General features: G+C 38.0%; 1 protein-coding gene across 1 annotated transcript; it reads right to left on the bottom strand.

The window, feature by feature from the left end:
• Positions 1-8033: 8033 nt before the first annotated feature.
• LOC134665185 (4-aminobutyrate aminotransferase, mitochondrial-like) lies at positions 8034-14917 on the bottom strand. The gene is made up of 9 exons (XM_063522048.1): positions 14692-14917; positions 14086-14195; positions 13521-13688; positions 12874-13152; positions 12194-12354; positions 11496-11646; positions 11098-11255; positions 9359-9627; positions 8034-8552 (listed from the first exon to the last, which is right to left on the bottom strand). Exons 1-9 carry the CDS (start codon positions 14741-14743, stop codon positions 8434-8436), a joined length of 1467 nt encoding a protein of 488 aa, XP_063378118.1. The 5' UTR covers positions 14744-14917; the 3' UTR covers positions 8034-8433.
• Positions 14918-16723: the final 1806 nt, after the last annotated feature.

Raw genomic sequence — 16723 nt, 5'->3', positions numbered from 1 at the left:
GGCACAGTATGTACCATGTTTGTCGGCACGCAAGCGTGGGATTGGGACTGAAGTTATTTCCCGTCCCTTATTCAGAGGACTACATTTCAAAATATAACACAATTCAAGGAATTTACTTTCTTGGCAAATTTCACCTAAAGCGGTTCAGTTGTTTAGCCATGAAAAGGCGACAAAGAGGCAGACATAATTACTTACACATTTATAATAGTTATTAGTACAGTTCTAATGGGATTTATAGTCATAAAGCTGATTATTTTTGACGGGTATTGGTACTACTTGGCTTGGCACCGACTTCAAACATATCAGTTGGTAACGCATAGACATAAAAAGGATAATATTTTATTTCATCCTTTTTGAAGTCGGTTTTCTTTTTTTTGTAAAAAGTTTTTATTTTTCCATTTTTAGTTTTAACACATTGTTAAGAGCGCGACGCATAAATGAAAAACAACATCATGATTAAAATTCGTGTATCTACTTTAATAAATATGTAATCAGGAATTTTCTCGAGTCCGTCTGGGAAATTATAATTCCTGTCACTACACTAAATCCATCCTCCGCCCCGACACTGACCCAACCCTCAACCCTCCCGATCACTCTACCTCACAGCGTATCAACCCCTGATCCATGTACCCCTCGGCCCTGAACCAGCAGCCCCTTAACCACCATTACCCGACCCCTTAATCCTCGACCTCTTAACTCCTAACCCTAACCCCCGATCAGTAGCCTTACCAGCTTACCAAGAGTTTGACATTGATTTATTCGCGTGTGTGTAACTTACTTTCTTTGCATCTCGCTCGTAGTGGCATATTAGTGCGAGCGAGATGCATAAAAAGTAAGTTACGAAGACGTTAGCGTCACTAACTTAGCGAATATGTCAATGTCAAACTCGTGGTAAGGCTACACTTGCACTACATCAAATTGGCGGTGTTCGGAAGCAAATGCTCGAGTTACTTTAGAAAACACCGAAATCACTTTACACGTGCCTTTAAAAACTGAGGAGTTCCCTCAATTCCTCATGGATTCCATCATCAGAACAGAACCAAAAATAATACGGAAATACCTTGGAGGCAACTCCTTTCAAACAAAAAAAGAATTACTCAAATCGGATCACAGGTGCCGGAGTAATCGCTGAACATACTACATTTAAAAAATCATCATCATTATCATCAAAACAATCATCATCATCAGGTCTACTTCATCAAAGTGGTGGTTTTTGGGAGAAAATGCTCGAGTTGCTTAAGAAAACACTCAAATCACCATACATGTGCCTTTAAAAATTGAGGAGTTCCCTCAATTCCTCATGGATCCCATCATCAGAACAGAACCAAATTAAAATGGGACCAACTCGGAGGTAGCTCCTTTCAAACAAAAAAAGAATTTCTCAAATCGGACTACGGATGTCGGAGTAATCGGTGAACGTACATAGAAAAAAAAAAAAAAAATAGCCACAACCGAATACAGAACCTCCTCCTTCTATGAAATGGAAGTCGGTTAAAAATAGTATTCTCTATGAGTTATGTACTTTCGCTAAAAAATTGCGGATTAGATCCTGTTGATTCACCATAAAACTAATTCCTACTTACCCCATGATCAGTTACAGGTATTCAGATAATGGGACTAGTCCAAACTCACCGAAATTACCCCCATATATTATTAAATATTAAATCAACGTTGTAGCGTAGAAATACCAAAACATATTTATTTAATCTACCTATTTAGGATTCTTCTATAAAACTATTTCCCCATATAATATACGCTCTCACCGCGCCGTGTCCGGATTAGGACTGTTTATAGGTATCCTTGGAGTCTTCCCAACAACAGTGACTAGACATCTTTCGAGTTCCGGGTAAATTTGTTCCGCATTTTCCACTATTGTTATTGTTGTTACTTAAGCAAGTACCTATTAGACCCATAGTGACTTAGTGAGTGGCTCATAGATTTACGATAACTTTTTTCCTGTAACTGTACAATTTTCAGAGTTACCGGACAATCCGAAATATTTGAAATTACCTGAACGCACCTAACCGTAAGTTATTAATAACCTAATTTGCACATGTTCTACTGTTTTGGGTTCACTTCGTTTCATATCCCTCAGTCGGCCCTTGTGGATTAATCCGTCGATGGCGTGCAGCAATTTAATCATACCAAACATTTGCTAGCTTATAGCTTAATAGTATACAATCAAGTTCAAGTTTTACTCTAGCTCGATGGCCTACATAATACATTGTCGCTGTAAGAATAGCCAGTCCATAAAGCTCAAGTGTTACTGCAGCACAACGCTACTAAACAACATCGGCCCCATAGGGTGCACATGTAACAACCGTGCTGTCTTTCAGAGACATAGCACTTTGTTAGGATAATGGAATAGGTAACAATAGCCTACTCTCTCATATGGGCTTGCTATCATTGTCAGGCTGGACAGTTAAATCTTTCAAATTTAAGAACTTCCACGAAATTAACTTGCAGTCTGTGCTATCAAAATCGCTGCCAACTTAGCTGGTGTAACTCTAGCCTTTCGTTAGTCAGGCTATCTAATTATCTATCTCCGTCCCTTCGCGGTCCCCCAACCCAATTGATAACGAAATAGTGCCAATATTAAAACGCTCTGTTATCTCGGACGTTGATTGCACTATAGCTAGGTATCATGGGTATAGGTACCTGCCTTTTCACATATAATAGTTATGCTTCGCTGTGCCAGATCGTTCCGAAAGTCAGCAACTCGGTAGTAACATTAGCGGCTTTGTTCGGCGTACTTAACCGCGAGCAGGGTCGCTGGTCAACGAGGTCAACAAACTTGTTGTGAATACAAATGGGTCAGTAGGAGCCGGTGTTTAGCAAAGTAGTTCAACCTGAAATCAGCTTTAACTACCACTGTATCTCTCCTATTACTGTTCGGGTATGTACAGTCAGCTTCATCTAGTTACGTATTTAATTTACAATATACCTACAGCAGATTTTTTTTGTCTATGTAGAAAAAAAAAATCTGCAGTAGGTATATTACACATACTAATAAAGATAATCGTTTCATTATGAACAGGTTATGGGCCCTAAAAGCACTTTACGATTAATGCCTCTGTTTGTAGCCTAAATGTGAATTAATTTATAAGTAGGTAACTTTCGATTGGTACTTTGCATATCTGCATGATTTTAATTTAGTAAAAAAAACATTGAATATACAATATTAGGTAATTTATATTGACTTTAATAGATGGCACCGATACTGCACCATTTTACAATAAATACTCTTTATTGCACACCTCATTACAGAAAATAATACAAAGAATACAGAAAAGAAGCGGTTAAACAACATCCGGTCTAATTGCTAAAAAGCGATCGCTTCCAGACAACCTTTAAGTTATGTTATGTGTGGTCACTGAATCTGGATTGTCAAAAGTCACGCGTCAACTTGACAACCAGCGTTAACGTGATAATTTTGTGGGTACGGAACGGAGCAGTACAACGCCATCTACATCAGCTGTCAACGGAGAAACACGAGTTATTCATAGACTTCACACAATCAATGAATGATGTTTTGTCTTGCTTAGAAGGTAGAAATATTCATTACATTCGCGAAGTCATACAAATTCGCTTGGCACTTCAGAAGTTCGCTTTTAAAAATATGATTTCGTGAAGATCTATTAATATCAGTTGAATGCGTAAATAGCGCGGGAGTCGGTGCCGCGTGGTGCCGCCGTGGGCGACGCGGGAGGTCACGCTCGGACCCAGCGTATCGATACTGCTCCATTACACTACTGGACAATTATTTAATTACGAGTAGGTACTGTGATAGGTAGCGGGCACTGGAAGTTTTTCCGCGGTCCATTTAAAAAAAATACGTATATGGTAAGTACATGTAGCTAATAAATATTAATATTAATTAATATTAGGTCTATGACATTTATGGCGTTAGATTTATTTAAGCACCGCTACGACATCTGTATCTTATGGTGACTAGCGACTATCTAAACACCATCTATATATATACCTTATATAAATGTCTCCGTAACGTTCCATCGCATCGTGCTTAAAAACAGCAAACGGTTTGAAAAATTAAAATTAGATAAGCAACAATAAGTAGGTACCAAAGTATCTATTGCTATAGATAGATAATTCGAAATGTTCATTGACGAAAATACTGAATATTAAATACGTACTTATAATTTCGCAATGTGCTTACAAATCCTATATAGCCTTCATCCTATATATGTATATAACATTAAATAGGTACTAAAACTAACAAAACACGGTATTTTCCAACAGGATATATTGGCAGGTCACACGGTCAAACGTTCACCTACAAATCGAATTTAATAGCCGACCGTAATCATAAATGATGTAGGTGAGGTGGGTATTCTATGAAATGTAGACTAATATATTATTATTGTGGTATCGTCTTGGGTCGTCCCATTCGTTTTTCGTCAAGTTCTTAAATTAGTCCTATTCTGCTTTCGTCGCTCATTCTACATTAAAAGCCACCGACGATTGGAACGAATGTAGAATAAGTGACGAAAGCAGAATAGGACTAATTTAAGAACTTGACGAAAAACGAATGGGACGACCCAAGACGATACCATTATTGTAATAATTAATTTTATTACACAAACAAAACACTAGAAATAATAGACGCAGACGTGTAATTTTACAGCTGTATAAGTGACGATTGCAGACATTCATGGGTTTCATTTTAGAAAAGCTTGTTTTTATGGTTTGTAAAGCTTGTACAAACCATAAAAAGTGCTAACAAATAAAACTACTGACTTTAAGATAATAACAGGGCTGTATTAAAAAAAAATGCCATAGGTAAGCCTTTGTTTGAAAGTTGTCATGGTTTTAATTAGCTATTATGCACACGATATTTAGTAAAGCGCCGCATTATCGGAATCATAATAAGTAATTATAATGTGTCTAATTTAGCGCCACGAAAGGGTACCTAAATACCTATGTCTACCAAAGGAATGGTAGACATTACAGGATTTCAGCTTTCTGCTGGATCGCATGGAGAGTTATTGGATCTATTTTCGCGCTCTGTTAGAAGTTATAATTGGAATAGTAGACGTGATTTTAGGTAGATACCTACGCTGTGTCTTAGAATAGCAGTACGTGACGTGGTGTCTCATGTTTTGTATGAGTTCAATTAAGTGTTTAATGAGGTTTTTTTTTCTAAGCCTGATGGAGTTTATGTACGGTCTTCTAGAATAAGATAGCATCTTATTGAAGTCAAACTATGCCGTGGACAAACTGGAGTGAAACTATGGGACATCCTTAAACAAGAAAATACTTCACTTAGAATGTAATGTAAGTAGGTAAATCTCGAAAAAAAATTTACCCTCCCATAGAAAACGGACCAGCCAAAATTTATGATATTTTTTCGCAATTTCGGGGTTGGTCCCATTAGTAAAAGTTGCTCAGTATAATCCCAAAACCTCCCTGGCAACGGGAATGCACTTATTTTTTGACCACCCTGTATAGAAATGCAATCTAGAATTGAACTTTCGTAAACTCCTCCATCCATTTGAATATATTGCAGACGTAAATATATGATTATATTTATTATCAATTTACATTTATCTATGTATGTACCTACCTACTTAAACGTAAGTACCTACCTATTCAGTTTGGCTCTATATATTTAGATTCTTAATAGTCATTTAACTGGCGATACTTATAAAAAGTTACTATACGCACACATTAAACAATAGATTAAAAAGGTGACTTTATGTATGTACTATTGAAGTAGTCTTCTTTGTCTAGTGAAAAGTAATAGTTTCCCTTTTGTCTTATTTCCTCGTACTTATATCCCAAATCCCAACATCCACAGACAGCATTAGCAACTATCACTCTAATAGTTAACGTCTTTTTGAATACTCTACGTGCATGTCTCCGAGAAACTTTCATTTTCTTTTCATCATAATGATAATGTAGTACGACATTTACTCAGTTCGTTTCGCATGCGCAAAGCACTTAACATGAAATTTTCTAACATAAAAGGAAATGTAGACTGTGAAAGAGAAATTGGTAATTGAATTTGTCCAAATTGGCATCAACACATCCGCGGCATGATCAAGGCCAGTGAAACGATAAACGACTCCGACAGATGAAATAAGCGATTGCACGCTTTGCTCATCCCATACACGCGCGACGTCACTTTTACCGTTTATAAAGATAAAGTCGAAAATTGCGTTGCTCTTTGATCCCTCTAACGAGTATATTAGAGAAAGTGTACCTCCCAAGCGATGGACTCGCGGACACTTGACCAACGTTCACGAACCATTTGGATCCAACTGAAGAGCGCGTGCCCATTATTACTAGACCCCTAGTATACTAGCCAGTAATATGGATAATCGGAGATCAAGATCACACTTATACTAGTTGTGTTTGGAAAACGTAAGAAGTATTGTAAATATCAAACCAGATGTCTCACACCCACAAATCATACCTGCAATGGCGCAGCCGCAAATTATTCTATGTTCTATGAGTCACTAAGTAGACTTCCGCAGTGGAACTTGTTGTTTGCACGAAATCGTACTCGCTCTCATCATACTACTTTCTTAAGCCATTAAATTAATTTGTTAAACATTAGATAGGTAGGTTCCTAACATTTTGCATTAAGTTTAAAAAAGTTATTGAAACATGATTTATTTTAGGTACTTATCCATTTATCGATCCAACAAGATTACATATCTAGCAGGTGAGAAACGCATGACTGCTCTACCCCTGACCCATGAGCAGCTTCTAACAAAAACTTAAACATTAAGAAAGAAACCTTAAGCCCTAAAGGCGCCATGAGATCCTAAATTGAAACCACTCGCTACTCTCGCTAGTCCCGTGATTCTATTTGGTATGGACTCTTTAGCTTGTGTCACAAAATCAACAACCGCCGTAAAAGAAAAGTTTGCGTCGTTCTTTCAAAAATACTTAACTATTTTGCACCAAGAGAGGGCGTAACGCAAAAAACAAACAGGAACTCCTTTTAACCCTATCGTTAATAGTAATACCAAACGATTTTACAAAGTAAATGCCCGAGTACAATAGGTACCGCACGATGTAAAATTTATAATTATCAGGATCCCAATAATCAAGAAATATTTTTAAGAATATTCGAAATTCACCAAATGTGCCAGTGAGTAGGTTGCATGTCCGACCACGCATGCGTCCGCGCCGGCCCTTGCGCCGGAGCATTGACGTGTTGTCTGACTCACCGCCGCGTGAATGTCTTTTAGGTTCCTCATTTGGATTTGTCATTGACTTATAATAACTGCCCCGTAATGAACAAGTTTTATGGATTTTTATGTATTAATAGTTTTTTTATTAGCATTAAGTATAATGGTAGCGTAACCGGTCTGTCTCGTGGGTATTGCCACGATCGGAATGAGCAATACCGGTGTCATCACAGTAGCGCACCGCATGTATGCTAAGTACTCAATCTCAGTATACTTTATTGGCAGGCACTCGTTAGCAACTCGTTAGGTTAGGTAGCGGTCGAGTTTATTTATAATTATTATGTATTTTTGATGTTCCCATCATACCTGTATTTCTTTTGTCAATTAGATTAGCTAGGGACCTACTTTGGACAGATAGGTAGTACCTACACTTTTTTTTTGTTATTAATAAATATTTGTATTTGTATTTGCATATAAAAACTCAAAAATGCGCGCTAGACCGATTTATCGCGTATTGTTGATTTTTATATGTTTTCCGAGCAAAGGTACTTTTTTAATACACACAATAATTGTAAAATTAATCAAGCTTTATTTAAAATAATATACATATTACTAAAATAATATTGAATAAATTATATAGTATTTACACACTATAATCTCTTACCATTTTTAAAACTGACCATATCCTTATATAGGTATGTATAATGTACCGTAAGTATAAGTACTTCAACCATAGAAATGACAACTCTACATACATTTTTCTTGGGCTTTTTATGTTTGCTAAAATTATCTGCCTATAAGAAAACCGGAAGTTGTAGTTAGGTACATTACTGAAAACTTTGTTGACTGGCCGGTAGATATTTATAAGCTGGCGACAAAGCCTTGAAACCTTTTAGATTGTTACCAAAACATCATTCTTTACATTAAAAACTAGCGGTAAAAAATATGAATGGTTGTCAAGTTAATGAGGGTTTCCGGGATCGCGTTTTTCCCTAGATGACAGCACAGTGGTGAGAGGTCTAGCTGTCATAATCCACCAATCATGTTTAAGCATGTTTTTTTTATTGGTGCCATTGGTGGATTTTGACAACAGCTGTCAAAAAGACCTGGTCACGGTGCTGCCATCTAGTGAAAATTTCGATCGCGGAAACCCTAATTTTAAATCAATACATAGTAAAAATAATATCACAAAATACGTCAGCATAAAAAAACAGTACTTATTATACGAAGATCGCTTGAAAATATATTTAAAAAAAGCAAGCACGTTTAAACTTTAAAGTTCTTTCAATGTTTTTCTTAGGATATCCAAGTAGATGTGAGCGTGTTTCTCCTGAAAGATGAGCGCGGGTCGCAGGCGGATCGACTTTTCTCCGCACATGCCGCTCAGAACACCTGCAGCAAGAAATAGCATGAATAAAACAAAATTAGCTGCACTGAATGTTCAATGGGGTTCAAAACTGCCAACTACAAGGAACTCAAGTCTGTTAAGTCCAAATTTGAAGAAATCGACTCATTTGTATACAGGGTGGAAAGATAAGTCGAGCCCTGGGCCCTGGAGGGAAACTACCTTATATCCTTAAGTTGGCTCATTTTACTTAAAGGAGACATTCCTTTATTTTTAAAAAGAAATAAACCTAGCTGCCAAGTATTTTCTATTTTTCTTCAATTTTGCTTGTCTAAAAATATTCTTGAGTACTAAATATTCGATTCTATGGATACTTTGTACGACAGACGAATGTAAGACCTAATGTTTCTTATAATATTTTAAACTTTCGCGTTTTGAACACATATTAACTCACATTGTAAATCAAGGTAATTGAATAAAATTCGCGTTAGACCCGTCTATAATGTGAGTTACTAATGTTTCTTGGAGAAATGTTATCATTAACATTAACAGTAACAGTAGAAAAAATTAGCGAGTGTTTATTTTTTGGAAGTTTTACTCGGTTCGATTCCCGGTCGAGAAAGCGAATTTAAAAAAAATCTTTGAATGCAGTTTTGTTTCTTTTTAAAAATAAAGAAATGTCTCCTTTAAGTAAGGTGAGCCAACTTAAGGATTTAAGGTAATTTCCCTCCAGGGCCCGACTTATCTTTCCACCCTGTATCCTCATTCACTCGTCTGTAACTACTTGACCAGCAATCCGTAAATTCCCGCGTCATCCGTCCATGAATTAAATATAAATAGCGTAACATCTTACCATTTTTCTTCAAATTGTTATTAATTTTGTCCCTCACTTCAGCACTAGGGGAACAGAATGCTAAGAACGTGCCTCGCCCGCGCACTCTTCCTATTGCGTTGGGAAATTCTTTCTCGAGTACATGTAAACCATCTTTCAATACTTTTCCAGTTTTCTGAACATTAACTAATAGCTGCTCTTGCTCAATGATACGAAGTACTTGGTCCAGAAGGATCAACTTTCCAGGGTCTCCGCTCCAGGTGTTGAAAATTCTGTAACCCTGTGCAGGCCTACAATAGACCACAACTTCTATTAACTTAAGCATAATATATATTAACACGTCGGTGGCAAACAAGCATACGGCCCGCCTGATAGTAAGCAGTCACCGTAGCCTATGGACGCCTGCAAATCCAGAGGTGTTACATGCGCAATGCCGACCCTTTAAAAACCTGTACACTCCTTTTTATGGTTCAGCACCAAAAAGGTACAAAAGGAACCCTTAAGTGTGACTCTGTTTGAAGAACCATATAAGTTTATGGCAAAAATTTCAAATTTTGTACAAGCTTTTATCGCTGACTGTACCTATTTTTCTTACGACAGACAACTAATACTCATCGAGACAATTCTAAAAACCCCTAACACAATTAGGTTGCGTTGTTTTATCACAGAGTTCCTATGGCCACCCCCTGTCTCCCTCATCAGATCAGTTCGACAGTACCATATTATTATATTGTCATCAGAACTACATACAGCTGCCAATTTCCATGACGCTACGCTACGATCCTTGGAAGATGGTTAAATTAGTTAGTACCTTAGATTCCGTTACATAGTTACATACAGGTGCACCTAATAAAAGCTTGTTAAAAAGAAGAAGAAGAGGATTTAGAGGATGCTTAGTTGCTGAGGAAGCTTAGTTGGTCACAGTGTAGTAAAACCCGTTTCCGTCCCGTTCATTATAACAATATTTAAATTCTTCAAGGAGCACTTCGAAAAACCTGGAATATTCAGATTCTTTGCTTGGCGAGTAGAAGTTATATCACATTCGTACAAGGTGTTAGGTTGTCAGCCCATGTGGCTTGAAAAGTTTGGAACTTCTATTCTATATAGGTTTACCTACTCGTCAAACTTATGCTAATTACATTCTAGTAGGTTACTATGGTATCAGTTGGCATTGATCTCATTCTAATATCTATAGGGCGTCACCCACGTTAAGTTATGACATTGAATTATAAGTATTTTACCATAGGGTTAGATAATCTGCTATCTTGTCACCTAAATCGTGAATAAGTTTTCGATAGGTATTCACACTTCACACCAATTTAGTTTGTGTTTCGTTGCGAGGATGCCTCGAGGAATGTGTTTGTTAAAAACCAATAGAATATTATCACTGCAGTTACCTATCCCCGCTCAGCGCATATATCATTTTAAATTCTATCCTGGTAGCATATAACTATTTATCAAACAAAGAGCATTCTTTACTTTAGGTTTAGGCAGTGGCGGATTTGCAGTCTTTGCCGCCCTAGGCCCCGGGCCCTATAGCCGTCCCTTTCGCAGCACCCATCATATTTACTACATTTTAAATTATTTCTTGTTATAATCACCGAATTCTTTGTCACAATTTGCCACCCTAGGCTCGGGCCTACTGGGCCTTAGGACTAATCCGCGAATGGGTTTAGGTAGTAATAGGTGCAAAAAGCAGAAAATATACATAAAACAATCCCTGAGCTGCCGGGTGTTAATTATACAGTGAGGCCACTTACTTGAACTCCGAAGACGTATAAAACCCGCCCGTGAGCATTTTCTTACTGAATGTGACTAAGTCCGGGGGTGAGGGCAGGTCGAAGTGTTCGTGGCCCCACATCTTGCCCGTCGGGCCGCACCCTGTTTGAACCTCGTCTACGATGAAAGCTACTCCCATCTAACAACCACAAGCATTTTTAATCGTTTTGTATAGTATTTAAAACAAAGAGAAACTGATTACACTATGAGTAGATTGAGACAATGTGCAAAATATATTCTGTATATGCTCAGTGACTTTATTGCGACACGGCACGCAAACGAAGCCGCGCCGCGAGTCGAATTAGGTACAGTCTTATAGCGGGCATATGTAAAAATAGAAAAAAGCAAGGCTCACTCGCTCGCTCAATCCTCAACTTACTTGCTTGCAGATCTGCTGAAGACTCTGGAAGAACTCCGGGGACGCCTCGTTGTCTCCTCCCTCAGATTGTATCGGCTCCACAACTAAGCCCGCCACCGGCCTACAGCATTTTAGGCGTTCTTCTATGATACACGCTACGGTGGCAAGGCATCTAATGTAACATAAACAACTCAAATGAATGCATGAGAGATACGAAATGGAATTAGCTGCCCTTAATTAATTAATTAGGACCCAGGATCCAGGACCCAAGATCTTTGACACAGCTAATTTAACGGCTCCCTAGCCTAATCGATAGTGACCCTGCCTACGAGGCAGAAGGTCCTGTGTTCGAATCCTGGTACAAGCATTTATTTGTGTACTTATCACAGAAATTAGTTTCTGAATAACTAGGAAAACAGGGACTCTGTAACTGATTATTTTTGTGAAATTGTGTGTATTTAACTTTCCTTTCATATTTTATTTTACCCTCTAATGTAATCTCACTGCTGAGGTGAAAAGTTGTATGTGCCACATGAGGTCAAAGTTTTTGCTATAGTCAACATTTTAAATTAGGTAGAATCTTACGCTACCTCGGAGTCCTCGGGCCTCTAAATCAGCACTCACAGCAAAAACTAACTTTGCTCTCGTTGCACATTTATAACTATTAAGTATTTCATTCATGATTGAACAGCAAACGTTGCTATAGGAGAAAGCATTACCTTTGGTCTTCCTCACAGTTATAGGCTTTATTTTCATGAAGTGGGTACTTGTATCTCGGGAACGGGGCCACGGGCCAATCGAAGGCCGGGCAATCCATTTTGTGTATAGGTTTCGACCGCGTGGTGGATAAAGCTCCGAAGGCGCGACCATGGAAACATCCCTGAAAGTTTAAAACTAGCCGGGAAATGTAGAAACACTTCATGTCGTAAATGTTACAGCTAGACAAATTTAATTATACTCGACTAATTGTAGGTATAGATACAATGTACCTAAGATTGCAATGACGAGTGGTATATACCTCTATATGATGCTACCTAATAAATGTATAATTGGACCATTTCATGAGCTAGAATTTGTGCGGAAAGAGAAGGTCGTGGAATGTACGGGGCCCAATATATAATTCCACGACTCTTCTCTTTTCGAACAGATGCGTTACTCGTATTCCGTAAAAACACATTCCTTTCGTATATTAAGTAGGTACCTAAATTTTTAGTAACGATTCTAATCGACAACTATTTCACTGAGCATTTTTCACATCCGTTGTGACAAAAAAATCCTATAAGTAGTATAATATAGTAGTAAAAACCTGAAAATCTTAAGGAAATTCGCGTTACGGTAAACAATTTAGTGGAATGCTCCAATTACTAATTTAATTTTAGGTACTTAAATAAAAATCTACCCAAAAAGACAGGATAGCCAAATCCGGCGAACCCGGCGGTCGGTTCAACATGCAGGACGTATTTTCCTCAGCCGTGAAGTCCACCCGCCCCCCGCGTTCCTTCGTACGGTACCAGAAGAACGCGCACTTGTACGCGTTCTCGAGAGAACAGGCGCCACACATCATCGTGTACACGTGGCTCATGCAGCGCGGCGCAAAAGCGAGCAACACACGCTTCAGCTTCGATGGCCAGTCGGCCGGTGGAAACACTAAGAGCGCTGGCCGATTGATAAGAGATTTCTGTAAATATTAATAAATGCAATTTAAGTACATATGTAAATCACTGTAGTTATCTAGTAGTTTATTCCGAATTATGTTCTCGCGATAGCAAATAAAAAGGCACTTAGAGTTAGCACTCCCTGATCAAATTTTTTTCAATTTTCCCTTGTTTTTTTTTGGATTTTTTACGTTTCCAATACAAACGAGGGTTAACAATTTAACATGGTTGTCACGCTGATAGGGATCCGCACGTCGCTCCGGTGCGGTGTGTGAGTGAGACAGCACTATGCACCTATCGATCTATGGAGTGTCTCGCTCCACATCAACGTGAAGCCCGTTTAAGTCGTTTAACATCGACACCCATTCGAAATACGAGTATACCTACTTACAAGGGCATGTTTATCTTCAAATGCTCTCAGCAACGCAGGGTGGTTGTATCCTATTGGGACCGACGATATTTGGGTAAAGACGTCCAGAAACTCGTTCCCGTCCACGTCCACGAAGTAATTGCCAGCGCACTTATCATAGTCGCCAAATAGCTGCACAGATTGAGCTTGCTGGAACCAAGAAATACACACATATATATGAATGAATATACACATATATGTATATATATATATATGAATATGGAATAATAGGCATCTAGCAATGTATATTGGCATTGGGAGTTGAAAAGTAAAATTTCACTTAACGACCTCGTAGAGTCGGTAGAGACGGTTTTGGATTCGAATCCTGATGAGGTTTATTCCTTACAGCAAAAATAGGTAAGTACCTATAGGTATATATTTGTTAGACAAAAACTTTTATTAAATCGCGGCATGGCTAACTATTACTATTAGGTATTACCTACACTAATTAAACCTCAGGATCCCTTTAAGTTACCTACTTCGTTAAAAAACATACCGTCCATTATAGATGAGAAAAATTTGTATAAGTAATAGTCGAAGGTAATACCTGTATACTGTTAAGTTCAGTAAACAACAACTGTGATTTGGGCCCCGGCACCGATGTTTTGACTGACGGCTTCTCTGGCTCTTGGAGTGTCACAGACAGGCCCCTGGAGTCTGTGTGCACACAATCTCGTAGGTTTACTTCTCCTGTTTTATCGCGACAGTAAACCGCGCCCTCGGCGTGGGCATGAATAATAATAAAGTTCATTTATATAGATCTCCAGACAAAACAAAACTTAGAGCAAAAGCAAGATATAATAATCCCTAAGTCACCATCCTATGCGCTAACTTGGGTAATTTTGAAATGTTCATAATAAATAAGAAACAGATAAAAGAAAGCCTAAAGGGTGTTGCAGCAATATTCTTCAAACAAGGGAGATACCACGAAAACGAAGTCTGCAAGCCAATCGAATATAGCAAGAGTGGACTCGGACACCATTGGTCGGACACAGTGTAGATATCTAGTATAATACGATATGTGTATCTATAATGTTTTTTTTTTCACAAACTTGCTCTCTAACTTGAACTCCTGCTGTTTTTCAATTTGGCTTTGGCTTGGCTTGGCCAGCTTATACTAAAACGTAGTGATTATATGCTCTTTGATACTAACATTTTATAGCGGGCAACAACGCATTCTCGGGAACCTTCATTATACGGAACATGTTTATTCCCTTCAGTATCTAAGTAAAAGTAACTAATCAGAAACCAAAGATCTTGTCTTTACGGGAACAAGTTGATCGGCATTCAACACAAATACATGGCGATAGCCGAAAGACGTAGTGATTATATGCTCTTTGAGCCCAATGTCAATATTCACAATTGTCAATATGATGTCAATATAAATACACAGATAACGCAAAAGGTACTTATAAAAAAACAATTGATTAGTGTCAACCAGTCTCAAAGATCAAAAACACCAATTCAATTCGGAAACTTTTTAGACGCCTTTGACTTCAACTGTTTGTAACGTCTAACAAGCTCTCGCGTTTTAAAAATCAAATTGTCTACTTTCTTGAATAAAAAAAAACTTTAAGGCGCGGTGTGTAGTAAAATGCGCTTTTTTGTAACCATATTTACAGACTTTTACAAGGATTTCATGCATTATTTTCTAGTATGTATAACTTTAGTCCTTGAACTACGTTATTGCTTGTCAGAAACACAACGGCTCATTATTTTCTCGATAGAATCTTAAGTTGAAAACATGCTTAAAGCTGTCTTTTGATCCATATTTTAGAAGTACTACGACGAAAATGGATATGAAACTTACCTCATTCGATAGGTTTTAAGTAAATCTTCGTTATTGCTGGTCCTTTTATTGATACGTTAATCTTTTCATTCATAATTTTATGAATTCAACTTTTGCCTACTAAATTTCACCCTACGCGGCAATACCTTGCGCCCATTCCCCGCGCCAGTACGCCCGTGGCCACTGCCAGCGTCGGACCTATGCTAGTTTAGTGGACGTTTCATAAAATGGGTATTCACTGTATAAATATGCAAATATGTTATACACACAATGTTTTTTAACATACTTACGAAGAAAAGCAAAATAATTCTTAATTACTGTGGCATTTCAGACATTCGCCCGTCATATTGTCATTTTATAACAAGTTGGGAAGCAAAGGCACACACCCATCTAACCAATCCGGAATTCAGTCACGATTGATAAATTGTGTAAACATATTTTATTAAAGGCTATTAAATAAATCAAATTGAATCATTTTTATAAACATATGTGTACGGATTTCAAATACCTATGTGGGAGTGTTTAGTGTATGGTGGTAACCATTTCACCGCTTTTAGTTTCCGAGTTACCTACATGCGTTTTAAGGGAAGTGGTCGAAAAATGCCTAAAATGGTTTTGTGTTTAATATTAGGTAAGGTAGAAGTACTAGTGCTCGACGCTGCACTAGTATTCGATATGGGTATAGTGTGTAGCTTTCAAATAGAGCTCGACGGCTAATCCTATTGTCTATTGTTAAGTAAAACTGCTCGTACCACGTGCCACAACCACCTGCATAAAAAATACGTACTTCGGTTACTGAGTGCCGGCGAGTCGAACGCTACAGAACCAGTCTAAAATGTGTCATCGAGATGCGTAACAAAGGCGCGTTATCGGAGAGCGCACCTACACTGGTTTTTTGAGCGTTGGCCTAGCCCGCGCTCAGGTGCCAAATAAAATAATTAAGACCCTTTTTTGCAGGTAAGTAGCACGTGCGGTTTTACTTAACAATAGACAATAGGATTAGCCGTTGAGCTCTATTTGAAAGCTACACACTATACTTTATGTCAAAGTAATATAGGTTAAATTTGAACGGCGACGATCTTTCTGTATTCAAATTTAATTCTTGTCACTTTGACATAAAGTGCCCGTGTCGAATACTAGTGCAGCGTTGAGCACTAGTACTTCTACTTTATTTCCGCCATGTCCGTACCATGCTATATGGAAATTAATTCCAAAAAATGCTGTTTTTATATACCACACTGGTGGCAAGCAAGCATACGACCCGCATTCACCATAGCCTATGGACGCCTACAGCTACGGGGATGTGACACATCATGCCAAATGTTGATTGGTTTTATATAAAATAAAAGTCCTAATATATATAGTGTTCAAAATGCCTGGAAGAGCTACTGGTCCA

Source organism: Cydia fagiglandana, chromosome 6 (assembly GCF_963556715.1).
Source record: "Cydia fagiglandana chromosome 6, ilCydFagi1.1, whole genome shotgun sequence".
NCBI lineage: Eukaryota > Metazoa > Arthropoda > Insecta > Lepidoptera > Tortricidae > Cydia > Cydia fagiglandana.
Note: the sequence above shows the minus strand (reverse complement) of the source record. Positions and strands in the feature narration are given on the sequence as shown.

Excerpts from the sequence above, each read along its gene's own strand:
- LOC134665185 (XM_063522048.1), bottom strand. The coding sequence starts at position 14,743 with ATGTTCCGTATAATGAAGGTTCCCGAGAATGCGTTGTTGCCCGCTATA. Across the intron at positions 11,256-11,495 it reads TTCAGCAGATCTGCAAGCAA|ATGGGAGTAGCTTTCATCGT; the intron begins GTAAGTTGAGGA and ends TGTGGTTGTTAG. Across the intron at positions 8,553-9,358 it reads TAACAATTTGAAGAAAAATG|GTGTTCTGAGCGGCATGTGC; the intron begins GTAAGATGTTAC and ends TTCTTGCTGCAG.